A 20,363-nucleotide genomic window follows, 5' to 3' on the forward strand; every position below is an offset into this window, starting at 1 on the left:
CATATGGAGTGATTAAAACAGCAAAACAATCATTAAAAATTGATTTTTTGAATTTTAAAAAAAGGGGCAAAATTCATGCGTAAATAGAAAAAAATATTTAAAAAATATAAAATGGGTCCCCAAATCTGTAAAATGCACATTAACATGTTCTACTATGATTAACACATCATATGGAGTGATTAAAACAGCAAAACAATCATTAAAAATTGATTTTTTGAATTTTAAAAAAAAGGGGCAAAATTCATGCGTAAATAGAAAAAAATATTAAAAAAATATTAAATGGCACCCCAAATCTGTAAAATGGATATTAACATGTTCTATTATGATTAACACATCATATGAGATAATTAAAACAGCAAAACATATTAAAAAAAGTATAAATACCTATTTTTGACAAATTTATGAAAAATGGCCCACCAAGCTTTGATTCAACAAAATCCGCCAATATAATGTGTTTTTTCCTCAAATATCCAGCCAAGATTGGTCGAAATTAGCAGTAGAAGGAGTGAGAAGGAGTTTGGAAGCAAGAAGTTTCGAAAAAACATCAAAAACGGACCTTAAAATGCAAAAAAAAAAATGGCCGTTTTTCGACCGTTACGGGTGACCGTTACGCCCGTATCGGCCGTTACGCCCGTATCGGGCCCGTATCGGCCGATACGGGTACAAAAATTGGTATCGGCCGATACGGCCCCGAATCGGGTAACGGTGCGTACCGTTACCGTTACGTATCGGCCGTATCGGCCGATACGTAACCGATTTGGCATTCCTTGGTAGGGTGCTAGCCAAAACCATGACCTGTACGTGTGGGTGTACAACTTGCTAACTCCACCTAAGGACTTTCTACAATGACTATATGGGATTAAATGATCCTATGAGACTCTATATGAGGGGACTATGCAATGTTACTCCAGCAATATAGTTAATAAAATAAGGGACTATGGACTCCTAAAAGCTACATGTGATGGACTAGACACATGGTGTACTCAAACAAACTAACCCTAAACAAATAATATATTCCCCTATAAGAACCCTAATCTCTGATACCAAATTTGATGCAGGACATGAGAATTAAATATGATATGCGAAATTTTAGGCTTAAGATCAGGTTAGTTCAGAAACAATTACACAAATTCCATATCCCACATAAAAGTCCAAACATTCAATTAAGGGGAATCTATGCGGGTCCAGGCCTACACATGATCGGGCTGGATCAATAAAAATTATGAACCAAACGATACTCAAAAATAAGAAATAATCATCCACACATGCATAATAATTAGTCCATAATCCAAGGGATTCAGAAATTTCAATTCGGGGAACCCTAGGGTAAGAAAAGGGGCATAAAATTGGAGATTTGAGTAATTTAGGGTTAGGTTTAGGGATTTTAAGTGAAAGCAGAGTGAAAGAGAGGAGAGACGAACCAAAGAAGTACCACATGCATGGACAACAACAATGGCCCAGACGCACGTGTGTGGGACCCACTATTCAAAAAAAGGCCACCTTGGCCCTGATCGGCCAGGGATGGACTCCAAAACCTCCAAATCTCAGCTCGATCTGATGTACGGTTTGTGCATGGTGCTCTGCTGAATTTTCAGCCCTCCTGTAGGGCTAGATTCTGAAATTCTGCTGTGGGGAGGAGAATTGCTGCAATTGATGATTGATTCGAAGTATAGATGATGGGGTGAGATGAGAAGAAGAGATGGTAGAAGATGGATAGTAGAGATGGCGATGGATGGGGGTGAATCGGGATAGACGTGGCTTCGCACCACGGTAGTTAACCCTTCGATGAAGGGAGGGCTTCGAACCCAATTAGGCTTCACAACTCAGAGAGTAGGAAAACGCAAAATTTTTATTAGTTTTCAATGAATCAAAAGAACCACAAGGGGTGCCTGTTTATAGGAAAACCCTATACCCCAAAACTCTCACCATGTGCGCAACCTATTACTTGGCGATGAAGTAAACTAAAATAAAAAATCAATCAAAGAAATCTAAATCGTTCATAATGTTCTAAATAATAACAATAAGCAAAACCTAAAATATGAAATCTATCCAACTAGTGCGCCACGATCATGAGATCCCATGATGGGCTTTTCTTAACTATCGGGCCCACTCTTTGAATTAAATCTTCGTCTTCTAACTAGGAGGCCCTCCCTGGATGTCGTCATTGAGGCAGATCGACGGTGGGGCCCTCCTTCGTACGTACGTGTGTAGGGGGCGGCGTGTGTGCGCATGATGTCCCCTTTATGATGTAGCAACCCTCTGAACAAAGCACAAATGACAGTCAGAGAAGGAAAATGGTCCATAACAATAATCTGAATACAAACACCCTAATATTCTAAATTTAGCCCAAAAAGGCAATACGTAATTTGAGTTTCCTCTTGTTGCTACCAGATAAGATGATAATCTTGAGTGTAATGAAATTGAAGTAGGTGATAAAGATCTAACTCATCCCACATCTTGGAGGGCAGTAAAGTATTCCTTTAGGGTTTTAGAATCCTGTTGAAACTTACTTATATATGAAATTAACTTAGAAACCTTAGATATGTTCCAACCTTGTGAATATATGTCACGAATGGTGTCCCATATCTTTTTGGTGGATGTCAAAAACCTAACGGAGTTACTTATTGAAAGTTTCATACTATTAACCAAGACATGACTTGATAGTTTTCCTTAGTTCAAGTTTTAAAATTTCCATCTGTAGAGTTAAGAACTTCATCCAATACATATGTGAGCCTCTCTACCTCTTAAAACAACTTAATCAATTGAACCCATTGCAAATAGTTATTACGATTCAATGTAACAGTTATGATCAACAAAGTATGAGATTCAGAAGACCCCACAGTAGATCCAGAAGAGAGTTTTTCTTCCATATTGGCACAACTTCAAGAATACTTGTGCACAACACCCTTCTCAAAGAAATATAAGACCCGAGCTAGGGTACACAACTTTAGCTTAGACACCACATATACAATGTATCGTTTTTCATGACAAAATAGCCCAAAAGATGCATCAACAATGAAACCCTAACAACACCCATCATCAAATCTTTAGATTAATGCATTGGACATTTTCCCATGACATTAGAATATACATTAACTATTGGAGTGTTAAGTTCCTTGATATACATTGATACACCATCCTCCGACGGCTCGAGCTTTTAGAGAAAGTGGTTGTTTGACATGGTATCAAAGTGGAAGGTCAAGTGTTCAAATCCCAAAAGTAGCAAATATGCCATTGGAATAGATTCTCCCACGGGGGCCGTTTATGGTATGAGTTAAGTGTTCCTCCACCCTTGCCCAGTATGCTCCCGTACAGAGTTTCACCCCGCACGTGCGAGGGAGTGTTGGAGTGTTAAGTCCCTTAATATACATCGATATACCATCCTCTGACGGCTCGAGCTTTTAGAGAAAGTGGTTGTTTGACCCTAAGGACCCGTTTGGCATCTCATATCTAATATAATAAGAGCTTTTTAAATAAGAGCTACTCTAATAAGACTTTTTCTTCTGGCTCTTGTTTTACAATAAGCTCGTTTGGTAAAATCACTTTTTCATAACCGAAAAAGCTCTTATTTGAAATAAGCGCATATGGCTTAACATTCAAATAAGAGCTTTTTTTAGGGGCAGTTGATGTCATTTTAAAAAATCACAACTCCATTATGATCAATGTGAATTGTTCATTTTTTCTGGCTATTGATTGGATGGCCATCCAATCAAGAGGAATGGGTAAAGGTGGAATGTGGGGCCCACCTTCAACATGGGTCATTCATGATGTGGACCCACTTTTGATGTCAACCGTCCATCATGTTGGTTCCCTTTCAACGTCCACCATGATCATGTAGGTCCCACCTTTGATGTGGTCCATCCATCATGTGAGGTCCACTCCATCCATTATGTGGGCCCACCTTGTGTGGACCATTCATCATGTGGGGCCCCACCTTTAATATGGGTCATCCATCATGTGGGCTCACTTTTGATGTCAACTATCCATCATGTGGGCTCACCTTCAATGTCCAACATCCATGATGTGGGTCCCACCTTAGATGTGGACCATCCATCATATGAGGCCCACTTGATGTTGATATTCCATCATGCGGGGCCACTTTGATGTGGGCCATCCATTTGAGGCCCACCCTTGATGTGAACCATGCATTATGTGGGCCCACCTTGATGTGGACCATTCACCATGTATGCCATCATGTTGGCCCACCTTTAATGTCCATCATCCATCATGGGGCCCCACCTTTAATGTGGACTGTCCATCAAGTGGGGCCCACTTGATGTGGATCGTCCATCATGCAGGGCCGCACTTTGATGTCAACCTTCCATCACGTGGGCCCACCTCCAATATCTACCATCCATCATAGGGCCCCACCTATGATGTGGACTATCCATCAAGTGGGGCCCACTTATGTGAATCATCCATCATGTGAGGACACACTTTGATGTGAACCATCCATCAGGTGGGGCCCATCTTTGATTTAACCGTCCATTATGTGGGCCCGCCTTGATGTGGACCAATCATCATGTGGGGTCCCACCTTCAATATGGGTCGTTCATCGTGTGGGTCCCCCTTTGATGTGGACCGTCTATCACGTGGGGCCCACTTGATGTGGATCATTCATCATATAGGGCCACACTTTAATGTGGGTCATCCACCATATGGGGCCCACCTTTGATGTTGACCGTCCATTATGTGGGCCCACCTTGATGTGGACCACTCCTCATGTACAACCATGAGTCATCCATCATGTGGGCATTTTGGCATCTTAAAAAAACGACTAAAGTCCTAACCTTTACTTGCTTAAGCTAAATCAGCTCTTAAAGAAAGAGTGAACCCTCCATTGCTTATGAAATTAGAGCTTATTTGGTACTTCTAAATAAATAAGCTCCCTAATTAAACATTTACGAAATAGTCTAAAAGTTTATTTTTCTAGAAATAAGCCAATAAGCCCTTATTTTTAGGGATGCCAAACGCCCCCTATGCCCCCTATGCCCCCTAAGAAGCTGAGGTACAACCAGAGATGAAACAGGCCCAAATATGGTGGAAGTGGTCCACTATAATCACCAGAACTCCATAAAAAACTATAAACTGATTAAAAACAAGGCTATTGATAGCCTATTAGGGTCAAACTGATCCACTTTGTGATGAAATTTCTAAGAAAAATCCTATGATTTGAGAGAGATCTCAAAAAAAAAAAAAAAACATGAATTTTGGGCTTTTCCATTGGATGCAAAAAAAGGCTCAAAACATACCTCAAATCAGTCCAAAAAATTCCACAAAAATCATAACAAATCTTCTAAAATCAAGTTTCATCAAACCATACTTTTCCCAGTCCAATCTGTCAGTACGAATTGTATAGATGTTGACGTCAGCAGAATCCTGTAGCAATGATCAACATGAAGATTACTTGCTATGATAAGTGATACCAAGTAGATAAGATGAGATTGAGAGAAGAAATATGAGAAAAGGGGCGAAGAGGAGAAATAGAAGATGTAGAAGTAGAGAGAGTTTTTAGGGTAAAGAAAGATGGAGTGGATTAGTAAAAAACGAACTCAGACACACCCTTTTATAACTAACAGAAAAGAATGATATAATTCAGTGCAGGAGTACTAAGAACCATGCACACACACAGTTACATATATTCCCATCTCCTATAACATCATCATCATCTAAGCGTATCCTAATTAATTGGGATCAGCTACATAAATCTTGTTCCGAAAATTGTGGCAGAAGCTTGACACTAGCTATCAACCCCTTGGAACCCTCTTTGTTTCTAGGCTTGGGACAGGAAATGATAAAATGACGTGAATGCCCTAAAGCATTTCCTAAGACGCATACCCCTTGTTAGATGTCACATACCTTTCGTAGAGCACTCTTCTCCATAATGCTTGCTTGTCATTCCAAATCTCCACCACCATTTGCATAGAAGGCTCCAATTTCTCACCCGTTCGTCCTCCTCAGGCCAAGGTCCCCTCGCCTTTTTATTTTCTGAATCTCACTCCATTTACTAGTGGCATTTCCCCCTTTTGTTTTGCCATTGAAGTTGCCAATTAGATAGGTATTCTTTTGTTTAGTTGCGGAGCTCTTTTCTTAAGTTATTAGTAATTATAGGATTCGTGGACCAGAGTTAGATTGGTGACCTTTTTCCTAATGGTAATGGCACTTCTATTAAAATGAAAAAAAAGAAGAAGAAGCAAACAACAAGGAAAGCAAACCCCAAAGAAGAAGAACACAAAGGGTGAGATGATGAGGAATTATCAACCCCCCAAACATCAAAGCTCCTCTCCAAATTCCTATGATATCACCTTCAATGCAACCAGTGAATTCTTTAACACAAAATCAGTTTTTTAAATATCGACGATATCGGCCGATATATCCCATGATATATCTTGTATACCACCTGTGCGATACGAAATGCATGAGTAGTGGGATATATCCCACATGTTCGATCCAGTGAGCATTTTTTATTTTTGATCCTTTTTTCTGTAAATCATGTTAAATCAGTGTCAAATTGTTACATGAAAAATCATGGATTAAGAGCTTCAATTTTGAGATTTGGAGGACTGAGTTGTGGAAAATTGAAAAAATAATAATTTCCCAATTTTTTGCAAATCGATTGTAATCTTTGTGTCTAAACATAAAATCAAACAGGTATGCAGGAGTGTTTTAAATATCTACGATATCAGCCGATATATCCCACGATATATCTTGTATCCCACTTGTGCGATACGAAACGCACAGGTGGTGTCGATATTATAGAGAATGCTAGTGTATTGTATTTATTGTGTGTCCTTTTAGTGTAAGTGCATGTGCACACTTCCCTATTCCCCTGTAGTGTACTATATGCTTTTTCATAATAAAATATTATGTGTTAGGGCATGCAAGCCAAACACATCATCTCTCCCAAACTCTCCTCCTCCTTCTCTCTCAATATTCTCATCTCTTCTTCACATTATCCTCATCAAATCTTTTTCTACTTGGTATCAGAGCAAGTTCAAGGCATTCCGCATCCAATAGGTTGAGAGGCGACACGTCACCTTGCTGACGTCAGCGTTATACGGACGCATGGGCTCTGTTTGAGCTAAAAGTTTAGGGGTTTGATAGATCTTGATTTTAGAAGATTTGTCATGATTTTTTCAGAATTTATTGGACCTCATTTCATGGTATTTTGGGCGAAATAGAGAAATTCGAAAATCGGTTCCAGATTCTGTTTTTCTTCGATCTACCTCAAATCGGTAAGCTTTTCTTCGGTTTCTTTGCTCAAGATGGACCGAAATCTTCCTCCCAAGCTATCCATGGTGGATTTTTTTACTTAAGATCAATGTTTGAGAGGTTTTTAACCTCAAATGGGCGTGCGGCTGGGCCGTTTTTCACTCGGTCAGGCCCTATTTGACTGCGTTTCATGGTATTTTGGATGATTGATATTTGTTTGAGGTTTATCTCTTGTTATGTTGAAGGATTGAGTGAGATAGAGTTGTTTGAATCAATCTTTCTTGGCATAGGGGGTCTCTTGGCATAGGTTTATTTCTCTTAGACTCTATTATGGCTGACAAAGGGCCCTCATCTCTTAGTATAGGGTCTCTTGAATCTAACCCCTTAGATTACCTCCATTAAGTTGAATGGTGACAACTATCTTCAATGGGCACAATCTGTAAAAGTATTTTTAGGAGCCCGTGACAAGTTATCGTATATTTTGGATGATTCCCCAAGCTCTACAGATGTTACCTACAAGTCTTGGACAAAGGAGAATTATCAAGTTACTGCATGGTTGTTGAATAGCATGGATTCCTTGATTAGCCACTCAGTGATGTTTTTATCCTCGGCTAAAGGCATTTGGGATACGCTTCATGATATGTTCTCGGAATCTCAGAATTTTTCACGGGTATTCCAGCTTATTCAAGAAATTGGTCGGTTTCAACAAAACTCCAGATCCTTAAAAGACTACTATTCGATGCTTCGGGGTATGTGGGATGAGTTGGATATGTATCAGCCTCTTCCTTCCAAATGTAAAGAGGATCATGAACATGCTCATAAGCAACGGGATGATACTCGTATCATGCAGTTCCTTGCTGGGTTGAGTTCTGATTATCTTCACGTTCGCGATCAGGTTGTTATGCAGGATCCTCTTCCCCCATTGACAACGGTCTATGCCATGTGTCAGCGTGCTATGATCTCTACTCTTCCTTCTCATTCATTTGTGCCACCCGAGCATTCGGCACATCTTGTTGGCGATCAGTCCTCCCTTGGTCTTCGGGTACCATCCTTGAGCTCAGGGCGCATTTCTGGTTTTGGTGGTCATGGTAGAGGCCGCGATCTAGATCGTAGTCGCGACGACCGTAGTCTTCATGGTCGTGGTAGACGTGGACGAGGACGTGATGGTTCTCGCATTTGTTCACATTGCGGTGGAACTAATCACACTATTGATTATTGCTAGCAGCTACATGGTCGTCCTACGTATGCCGCTGCTTCTGTTGCTTCCACTGTTGCTTCTGAGACACAGTCTTCCACCTCGACAGCTGAGCAGTCTACTTCAGGGGAGTCTCTTATTATTTCTCGGGCGGCATATGATGCCCTTATGCGGCTTCACATTCGGGATATTCCTGAGCCTTCTCACGCAGCTTCGGCCCAGTCAGGTACCGCCCTTCTTGCGTCATCCTCTCCTACCTCTTGGGTCATTGACTCTAGAGCTTCCTCCCATATGACTGGTAAGTTGCAATTCTTTTCTTTTTATTCTTCTTCTTCTCCCACTCAGTATGTCACAGTCGCAGATGGAACCCAATCTCCCATCTCTGGGATTGGTTCCATCCCTCTCTCTTCTTCCTTGTCTTTGTCCTCCGTATTGCATGTGCCTCGTTTTCCATTAAACTTATTGTCTGTTAGCTCTCTTACTAAATCACTCAATTGTTCCATCACCTTTTTTCCTTCTTATTGTTTGTTTCAGGACCTACAGACGAAGAGAGTGATTGGTGGGGGGCATGAGCGAGGAGGCGTTTATCTTCTCGATGATACACCTGTTGCCGCTTCTAGTACCCTTTCTCTAGATCAAGAGTCCATGACTCGGTGGCATTGCCGCTTAGGCCACCCATCCATTGCTAGATTGAGACTTTTATTTCCCTCCTTACCTGTCACTAAACCATTATGCTGTGATATTTGTAAATTGTCTAAACATCATCGTGCTACGTTTCCTCCTAGCTCTTCTGGGAGGAAATCTCAACCTTTTCTTCTGGTTCACTCGGATGTTTGGGGACCAGTTCCGGTTACCTCGACTTTTGGATTTAGATATTTTGTTACCTTTATTGATGATTATTCCCGCATGACTTGGATTTATCTTTTGAAATCTAAAAGTGAAGTGTTTGATCGTTTAAAGTGTTTTATCATGAAGTGTGCACTCAATTTCATTGTTCCATCAAATCCCTCCATTCTGATAATGGGGGAGAATACATGTCTACAGCCTTTCTGTCCTTCTTGCAGGAACGTGGTATTTTATCTAGGACATCATGTGCTCGCACTCCTCAACAAAATGGTATTGCAGAACGAAAGAATCGTCATCTTCTTGAAGTTGCTCGCACCCTTCTACTTGGTAAGCATCTACCCAAACATTTTTGGGGTGATGCTCTTTTAACTGCTACTTTTCTTATTAATCGTATACCCTCACGTATTCTGTCTTATAAATCTTCATTTATTATTTTGTATCCTCATGATAATCCATTTCCTCTACCACCTAAAGTTTTTGGTTGTACATGCTTTGTTCAAATTTTGGATGGGAGTAATGATAAACTTAGTCCCAGGGCGATTAAATGTGTCTTTATAGGGTATACTTGGAGTCAGAAAGGTTATAAATGCTTTGCCCCATTGACTCGCAAGAAATATTGCTTTGTCGATGTCACCTTCTTTGAGGATCTTTCTTTTTTCTCCTCTCCAGGCCGATCCCTCTGTGATCCTCTTGCGCGTCAGGGGGAGTATAACTCTTATCCTCTTTCCACTAGTGATCATGGGAAAACTCCTCTCCCCTCTATTCAGCATCCTGTTGGTGATATGGGTGAGCCTAAGCCTCTGCGGGTGTATCAGCGTCGAGATAAATCTTCACAAGCTCAGTCATCTACCCTTCCGCTTACTTTGGATGTTAGTTCAGGTGACTCTCCTAACTCGAGTTTAGATCTTCCCATTGCCTTGCACAAAGGGTCACAATCTTGTACTCAACACCCTATTAGTAATTTCGTTTCATATGATCATCTTTCACCGTCTTTTCAGTCGTTTGCAGCTTCCCTTTCATCACAGACTATTCCTAGATCTCTCTCACATGCTCTTCAGAGTCCTGATTGGACAAAGGCGATGATGGAAGAAATGTCTGCTCTTGAGAAGAATCATACCTGGGATCTTGTGCCACTTCCTGTAGGCCATAAGCCTGTTGGCTGTCGATGGGTTTATACAATCAAGTTTCTTCCAGATGGCTCAATTGATCGCTATAAAGCCCGTCTTGTTGCTAAAGGTTACACCCAAACACATGGTGTGGATTACTTCGAGACATTTTCTCCAGTGGCTAAGCTTAATTCAATTCGTGTTGTGCTCTCCTTGGCCATTAATTTATCATGGCCCTTGTTTCAGCTTGATGTTAAGAATGCATTTCTCCATGGGGATCTTACAGAGGAAGTTTACATGCATCAACCTCCTGGCTTTGTTGCTTCTCACAACCCTGCACTTGTATGTCAGTTGAAGAAGGCTCTTTATGGGCTTAAACAATCTCTACGTGCATGGTTCGAAAAATTTAGTCAGGCTCTCTCGGAGTTTGGCTTTGTTCGTAGTCATGCTGATCATTCTCTCTTTATATGTCGTCGATCGACGGACATTATGGTTCTCATTGTCTATGTGGATGATATTGTTTTGTTCGGTAGTAATTCTGCTGGAATGAGGAAGGTCAAAGATTTTTTGAAGACCAAGTTTGAAATCAAGGATCTTGGTCCTCTTCGCTACTTCCTCGGAATTGAAGTTGCTCGCTCATCATCCAAATTGGTCTTGTCACAACGAAAATATGCGCTCGATCTTCTCATGGAGACCGGCATGTTAGGGTGCAAGCCTACTACCACTCCCATGGATACTTCACAGAAGCTTCTACCAGATGATGGTCCCCTCCTTACTGATCCCGAGATATATCGACGACTTGTAGGCCGGCTTATTTACTTGACTATTACTCGCCCAGATCTCTCATTTGCAGTGGGGGTTGTTAGCCAATTCATGCAAGCTCCCTGTACTTCTCATCTCACGGCTGTCTACCGCATACTTCGGTATTTAAAATCAGCCCCGGGTCTTGGCCTCTACTTTCAGTTGCATGGTCATCTTCATCTTTCTGGCTATTCCGATGCTGATTGTGCAGGTAGTACTTTTGATTGTCGCTCTACATCCGGCTTTTGTACCTTCCTAGGTGGCAATCTTATAACCTGGAAGAGCAAAAAGTAGCCAGTTGTTGCCTGGTCCTCGGCTGAAGCTGAATATCGTGCTATGGCTCATGCAACATGTGAACTTGTGTGGCTTCGCAATCTTCTTGAAGAACTTGGCTATCCTCCTTCGGGTCCTATTCCTCTTCATTGTGACAATCAAGCGGGCATCCATATTGCTCGTAACCCAGTTTTCCACGAGCAAACCAAGCATATTGAGGTTGACTGTCACTTTATTCGGGAGAAAGTCGCTTCTAAGGAAATTATCACTCCTTTTGTTTGATCTGGGGATCAACTTGCTGATGTTCTTACAAAATCCTTGAGTCGAGATGCTTTTCATCGTGTTCGTGACAAGTTGGGCATGATCAACATCTATGCTCCAACTTGAGGGGGAGTATAGAGAATGCTAGTGTATTATATTTATTGTGTGTCCTTTTAGTGTAAGTGCATGTGCACACTTCCCTATTCCCCTGCAGTGTACTATATGCTTTTTCATAATAAAATATTATGTGTTAGGGCATGCAAGCCAAACACATCATCTCTCCCAAACTCTCCTCCTCCTTCTCTCTCAATACTCTCTTCTCTTCTTCACATTATCGTCATCAAATCTTTTTCTACTGATATATCCCACCTATTCAATCTAGTGAGCATTTTCGATTTTTGATCCATGTTTTTATTGTAAATCACGTTAAACCAATGTCAAATGGTTCCAAATCTATGATTCTTCATGTTTTCCATGAAAAATCATGGATTTGGAACTTCAATTTCAAGATTTGGGGGAGATAGGTCAAGTTGCGAAAAATTGAGAAAAATCAAAATTTCTTAATTTCTCACAAATCAGTTACAATCCTTTTATCCAAACACAATTAAACATGTATGTAACCTAATCTAGTGATTGTTCTTTTGCTTTTGAATGTATTGGTTGTGTTTTCATACATGTCTTCTTACATTTATAAATTATATGAATAGACTTTTACTATACTTGCATTAGTTCAGTTGAAAAACACATACATTAGGACCCCATACAAAGGAAACCCCTATTACGTGCACTTTTTTTTCTTTTTTTTTTTTGTAATGTTTTGATTTCTAAGTGTATATTGATGTCTTTTTCCACAATTCCTGAAGTTTCATTGAAAAAATCGACTAATTTCCCAATGTTCCATGTTTCCCAACAACAATGATACATTACACGATACAACTAATATATCCCATGTGATAACCGATATCTATCTGTATCCCAAGGGTGCGATACAGTACACGATAACGATATTTAAAACATTGGTATGCAGCCTGATCTGTGATTCTTCTTTTGCTTTTTAATGTATTGCTTGTGTTTCCACACGTCTTCTTACATTTATAAATTATATGAATAAACTTTGAATATACTTGCATCAATTCAATTAGACCGCATAGATTAGGACCCCATATAAAGAAAACCTATTATGTGCACTTTTTTTTTTTGTTTTTTATTTTTTGACTTTTATTTTTTATAATGTTTTGATTTGTAAGTGTGTATTGATGTCTTTTTTAACAATCATTGAAATTTCATTGAAAAATTCGACCAATTTCCAATGTTTGCCCATGTTTCCAACAATAATGATACATTACGTGATACAACCAATATATCACATGCGATAACTGATACGTATCCATATCCCAAGGGTGTCATACGTAACGCAATATCAATATTCTGAACACTGCACCAAATAGCTCAATTAACGACTTCTCTTTGAGCCTTAGGGGAAACCTCTTCTGACGAATCATCTTTATTGTTGACTTGTTATACCATTACTTCCATAGTCGGGATTGTCCACAACCCTTCTAGCAGTGCTAATCCCCACAATATGTTCTCTTGAAACCAAGAATACCTCCATTCCAGGCTTAAAAAATGCCTTAATTGTCCGAAGCATCACCCAAGCCACCCACAAAGAGGTTAAAAAAACTTCTACCAAACAACCTTTTGGAATCAACAGTGTAAAAGTAAGTGATCTACTGTCTTCTCTTTCCTCGAACTGCCGATAGATAAATTTTTAATGATCATGTTTCAGCTCCTTAGGTTCTCAACAGTTAGACATTTTCCTCTCCTACCAACCAATTGAAAGTAATCACCCTTGGGGGACCCTTGGATGATTAACCTTATGCATTAAAGTTGAATAGGAATTCTTTGAGAAATCTGAGTTTCTGAAATAGAAAAAATTACTTCCCAAAATGATTAAATACTGAAGATTCATTATGCAAAGATGAACATAAGCACTGCATAAATTCATGGATTCATTGTGCATGTCTCAGTAATTTAGTTTATAAGTTGTAGTTATAATTAGTGTTCGAAATATCATTATCACGTTAAGTATCCCACCCTTGGGATACAGATACGTATCAGTTATCGCATGGGATATATCGGTTGTATCGCGTAATATATAGTTGTTGTTGGAAACATGGGGAAATTGGTCGAATTTTTCAATGGAACTTCAGTGATTGTTAAAAAAGACATCAACAAACATTTATAGATCAAAACATTACAAAAAATAAGTGCACATAATAGTTTTTCTTTGTATGGGGTCCTAATTTATGCGTTGTCTAACTAAATTGACGCAAGTATATTCAAAGTCTATTCATATAATTTATAAATGTAAGAAGATCTGTGGAAACACAAGCAATACATTCAAAAGCAAAAGAAGAATCACTAGATCAAGTTATATACATGTTTGATTTTATGTTTGGACACAAGGATTGCAACCGATTTGCAAGAAAGTGGGAAATTTTGATTTTTTTTAAATTTTCCGCAACTCAGCCCATCTCCTCAAAATCTCGAAATTGAAGCTCCTAATCCATGATTTTTCATGCAAAACATGAAAAACCATGGGTTTGTAACAATTTGACACTAATTTAACATGATTTATAAAAAAAAAAGTACCGAAAATCAAAAATGCTCACTCGATCAAATATATGAGATATATCACACTACTTGTGAGTTTCGTATCGCATATGTGGGATACAAGATATATCGGGGGATATATCGACCGATATCGTTGATATTTAAAACAATGGTTATAATTGGGACATCTATCTTCCTGGTGCATCTTAATCCCTTCCAAATCCATTGTTAGTATTATTCTAGTAGGACCTTAAATGTCTAGATGACATCTCTAAATACAATCTACAGTTTGATGATTATTAGAATCCTGTGGGAGCTGCTATTTGTTGAAATATGTAATTCTTCATCTGTGAATAGGCCTGCTCCATTTACCATTTTGACTAACACAAATGAAGGAAAATTGATTCTTAGTCACATTTTCTGCTTTAGGTGTGCGAGCTGCGTATTGGGGAATGCTCGATGAGGGAAGGATAACCCAAACTACAGCAATCCTTTTGATGCAGTCAGTTGATGAGGCAATTGATTTGGTATCTGATGAGGCTTTATGCGACTGGAAAGGTTTAAAAGCCCATGTTCGTTTTCCAAGTTACTATAGGTTTCTCCAGACGAACTACTGTCCACAAAAGCTGGTCACATATTTTACGGTGGGAAGTTTGGAGTCAGCATGTTACATATGTGCTGCATTTCTGCGTGCTCATAGAATCGCAAGGAGGCAACTGCATGAATTTATCGGTATGAATCTTTTCCATACCTTGAAATATGATAGCAGAAGGATCTGGCATTATGATCTCTCATAACCTTGTTTTATTAACAATGCCATTCATTTACATGCTTGAGCTTTTGGACAATTTTCTTATAAAAAGCCTTCTGTTCGCAGTCCCTATTTGTGTTCAGCAGTAACTTATCTATTTGTAGCTGTGACATGCTCAAGATCTAATGTGTGATGATGGATGCAAACTTTACTAATGGATGGTATCAGACCTTAGTTACTAGGAAAACTCTCATGGAGCCGAATACGCGTTTCATTGAAAACACATTTCTGAAACCAGTACAAAACATCCTTATTCAGACCAGGAAATCCACTTTGTATCAAAGGAAACTGTTTTATAATTTCAGGAACCAGATTATATAGAACAGGAGATCCCTTCCTGTATTCAGTGAACTTGTTTGCTAGAAAGGAGGAAACCTGTTTCCTGTATTCAAGAAATCCATTTCCTGTTTTATGGCCTGTTTCTTGTTGATCTATGGATTGATGTTCAGCTCTTGATATTTTAGGATTTTTTTTTTAAAATTATTTATATGTTTGAAAAATTAGACAAAAAATCTGTTTAATTAGAAAACAATAATTTCAATCTTCTTCTTCTTCTTCTTTTTTTTAATAATTCCTGCTTTGTTATGATTTTTTTATGGTCCCTGTTTATGATCAATGGATTGCATTTATTGGTGGAAAATCATATTTTCTTTAAAAACTATTAAAAAATCCATTTCATTTTTTATGGATGGTTGTATGATGAAATGCATGTGTATATGTGTATACAAGCATGGACGGATGGATGGATAGATCATGGATGTACGCAGTGTTCGAAATATCGGTATCGCGTTACGTATCGCACCTTTGGGATACCGATACGTATCGGTTATCGCGTGGGATATATCGGTTGTATTGCGTAATGTATCGTTGTTGTTAGAAACATGGGAAATTAGTCTATTTTTTCAATGAAACTTCAGTGATTGTTAAAAAACACATCAACACACTTATAAATCAAAACATTACAAAATATAAGTGCACATAATAGGTTTTCTTTGTACGGGGTCCTAATCTATGCGTTGTCTAACTGAATTGATGCAAGTATATTCAAAGTTCATTCATATAATTTATAAATATAAGAAGACGTGTGGAAACACAAGCAATACATTCAAAAGCAAAAGAAGAATCACTAGATTAGGTTACATACATGTTTGATTTTATGTTTGGACACAATAATTGCAACCGATTTGCGAGCAAGTGAGAAATTTTGATTTTTTCAACTTTCGGCAACTCGGCCCATCTCCTCGAAATCTCAAAATTGAAGCTCCCAATCCATGCTTTTTCATACAAACCATGTATTTGTAACAATTTGATGCTGATTAAACATGATTTGTAGAAAAAAAGGATCGAAAATTGAAAATGCTCACCGAATCGAACATGTGAGATATACCTGCGAGTTTCGTATCGCATAGGTGGGATACAAGCAATGTTTTAAATATCGTTATCAGGTAATGTATCACACCCTTGGGATACGGATACATATCGGTTATCGCATGGGATATATTAGTTGTATCGTGTAATGTATCGCTATTGTTGGGAAACATGGGAACATTGGGAAATTGGTCAAATTTTTCAAGGAAACTTCAAGGATTGTTGAAAAAGACATCAATACATACTTAGAAATCAAAACATTACAAAAAAAAAAAAAAAAAGGTGCACATAATAGGGGTTTCCTTCGTATGGGGTCCTAATACATGCACTATCTAACTGAACCGATGCAAGTATATTTAAAGTCTATTCATATAATTTATAAACGTAAGAAGACATGTATGGAAACACAATAAATACATTCAAAAGCAAAAAATGAATCACTAGATCAGATTACATGTTTGATTTTGTGTTTGGATACAAAGATTGCAACTGATTTGCGAGAAATTGAAAATTTTCGATTTTTCCCAATTTTTCGCAACTTGCCCCATCTCCTCCAAATCTCGAAATCGAAGCTCCAAATCCATGATTTTTCATGGAAAACATGAAAAATCATAGATTTGTAACCATTTGACACTAATTTGAAGTGATTTACATCCCAAAAAAAAAAGAAAAAAAAGATCAAAGATCAAAATGTTCACCGGATCGAATAGGTGGGATATATCAGCACTAACTATGCATTTCGTATCACACAGGTGGGATACAAGATATATCGCGGGATATATCAGCTGATATCGTCGATAATTAAAACACTGGATGTATGCATGCATGCATGCATGGATGGATGGATGGATGAATCATGGATGTATGTATGCATTCATGCTTGGTTGGATGGATGGATGGTTAGGCATGTAGGTATGTATGGATGGATGGAAGGATGGATGGATGGATGGATGTTTTGACATGTATGTATGTATCCATGCTTGGTTGAATGGTTAGACATGTATATATGCATGCATGCATGGATGGATGGATGGTCATACGTGTATGCATGCATGCATGGATAGTTAGGCATGTATGTACATATGCATGCATGGATGAATGGTTAGGCTCATATGTATGTGTATGTGGGCCTGACGGGGCCCTGGTTTGCGTTGTAGGCCTTTGGGCCTATTAGTTTTATGTTATTTCTTAGGTTTTTCCTGTTTTCAATTTTGCCTTTTTTACTCAGGGGTATTTTATATAATTTGCATATTTAATCTTGTCAATACAATAGTGGTGGATGTCCAACCCTACTGGTCTCACCTTTCTTTCAAAGCTTTTCTACTTAACATGGTATTAGAGTGATGTAGAACGTGTCACGGATACATTCCTAGCATGGTTGGACCAAAAGAAGGTGGACCGTAAATTGATCATAAATTTTGATCCGGGTATCGTTATGGTGCACCTGACCGAGTATCAAGAACGAAAGCAGGACAAGTTCTTTTGAAGTGGAGGGGACTGATGTAGAGTGGGTCGCAGACACTTTCACGTCCAAGATGGACCAGAGAAGGCCTGATAGGAGCAGAAGTCATCGTGACCGTCAGATCGTTAAAACAGGCATATCTCGCAAACAGAAATGAGTTACTCGACGTACCATGTATGATTTTGGGGTAGGACGAGCTACTTTAGCCAACCAACCCGGCTGTGTGGGGTTACCCATGCCGAATTTACGATATTCCATCAAATTGACGGTCGAATTCTATGTTTATTTCCATTTTTACTATTTTTAGTAAGTTTTGGATTACTTGTAACTCTTCATCCGTTGGGCTTTAGGAGTTGTGTCCAACATGAAAAGTGTTTAGAAAAATTAGGAGAATAATGCGGTTAATCCACATAGGACACTTACTATAAATAGTAAATTTACTATTTATAGTAAGTTACGAATTTTAGAGAGTTTTAGTTGTAGTTTAATCCTGAAATTTCTTCAGAGGCTCGGTATCCCTATGTAAAGGGTTGTAGACTCGTTTATTTCAATCATCAATCAATTTACGAATTTTCATGAATATTATTTCTATTTTCTTGTTTTTTCCTCGTGGATACGAAGTCTCTGTGAGGAGTCCAAAAAAGCTTCGTGGATTTGAAGTAGTTATCCTTGAGGAAGAAAGTGAACGATCTCATCACATTCATCCCTGCATCAATTGGTATCGGAGCGAGGACTCCCCTTGGGCCAATGGCAAACAATGAAGGTGTGGACCAAATCCTGTGGATAGTGATCTAGGGATTCATTATTTTTCAGAAAGAATGCAAGCTTTCCACCGAGAGAGTCAATTGACCATGCAAGGGTTGCAGACAACCCTCAACCATATTGCGGATGCGCTAATTCCGCCTCAAGCCCAAGGCGATGCTCAACTGCCCATGGTTGGTGTACGACACAACACCGATTTTCGTAGAGCACCACCCAATGATGGTGAATTGCATGCCACCACTTTGATTGTGAAGAATCCATTGTACATGCTAAAGGTAGAGATAGATTTGCAACAACACCATATCTTTCGACCAAGGTGCACTGTAAACCAAAAAGTTTGTAATGTGATCATCGATGTCAGGAGCAGTGAGAACCTCGTGTTGAAAACAATGGTGGAAAAGCTGTCACTGAAAACAGAAAGGCACCCATCTTCATACACAATTGGATGGATCAAGGAGATCAACAAAACAAAGGTAACCGAACAATGCACTGTTTCGTTTTCAATTGGTAAAAAATTATAAGGATCAAATACTTTGTGACGTAGTCGACATGGAAGCTTGTCATATGTTACTTGGTTGAGCATGGCAAAATAATATTGATGCTACGTATAGAGGTCAGGATAATGTATTTATATTTATTAAAGACGGTAGAAAGATTGGCCTCGTCCCTATAGGAACGGAGAACCAACTCAAGGCTTTTAAAGTTGAGTAATAGTCTCTCATACCCAAACATGATTTTGTTGAACAATATGAGGAAACATGAGATGTAGATGCATTAGTTGAAATGAAAAAAATATATGGAGCCTGTGAACATCCAAGAGGATTTGAAACCAGTGTTGCAGGAGTTCAGGGCGATTGTGCTCAATGAACTTCCTAATAAATTGCCTCTCATACAAGATATACAAAACCACATTGATCTTGTCTCAGGAGCAAGTCTGCCTAATTGCCCACATTATCAGGAAGAATGTGAGATTTTGCAAGCCCAAGTAAAGGAACTAATCAATACTAGCCATGTCAAGAAGAGCATAAGTATATGTATTGTGTTAGCTCAATAGTCTAATGTCAAGTACAAGAAAATGGCTAATAAATATCGGTGTTGGAAGTTATCTGAGAATCATGAGGTAAGTCCCTTGATTAACTCAAGGACGAGTTTTTTTTTCAAGTGGAGGGGTCTGATGTAGAACGTGTCACAGATACATTCCTAACATGGTTGGACCAAAAGGTGAACTGTAAATTGATCATAACTTTTGATTCGAGTATCGTTACGGTGCACCTGATCGAGTATCAAGAACCGAAGCAAGAAGAGTTCTTTTGAAGTGGAGGAGACTGATGTAGAGTGGGTCGCGGACACTTTCATGTCCAAGATGGACCAGAGAAGGCCCGATAGGAGGCAGAAGTCATCAAGACCGTCAAAACCTTAAAACAGGCATCTCTCTCAAACAAGAATGAGTTACTCGACATACCATATATGATTTTGGGGTAAGACGAGCTACTTTAGCCAACCAACCCAACTATGTCGGGTTGCCCACACCGAATTTGCAAGATTCCATCAGATCGACAGTCGAATTCTATGTTTATTTTCGTTTTTACTATTTTTAGTAAGTTTTGGTTTGCTTGTAACTCTTCATCCATTGTGCTTTAGGAATTGTGTCCA

At 39.0% G+C, this 20,363-nt stretch overlaps 1 protein-coding gene across 1 annotated transcript in view; it reads left to right on the plus strand.

Moving 5' to 3' along the window:
* LOC131251626 (sodium/hydrogen exchanger 8-like) overlaps positions 1-20,363 on the plus strand; it is a 177,469-nt gene that overhangs the window by 138,186 nt on the left and 18,920 nt on the right. The window contains exon 16 of the mRNA XM_058252463.1: positions 14,737-15,039. Within this exon, the coding sequence (XP_058108446.1) occupies positions 14,737-15,039 (303 nt within the window). The remainder of the gene's footprint in view (positions 1-14,736; positions 15,040-20,363) is intronic.

This window comes from Magnolia sinica, chromosome 7 (assembly GCF_029962835.1).
Source record: "Magnolia sinica isolate HGM2019 chromosome 7, MsV1, whole genome shotgun sequence".
Lineage (NCBI taxonomy): Eukaryota > Viridiplantae > Streptophyta > Magnoliopsida > Magnoliales > Magnoliaceae > Magnolia > Magnolia sinica.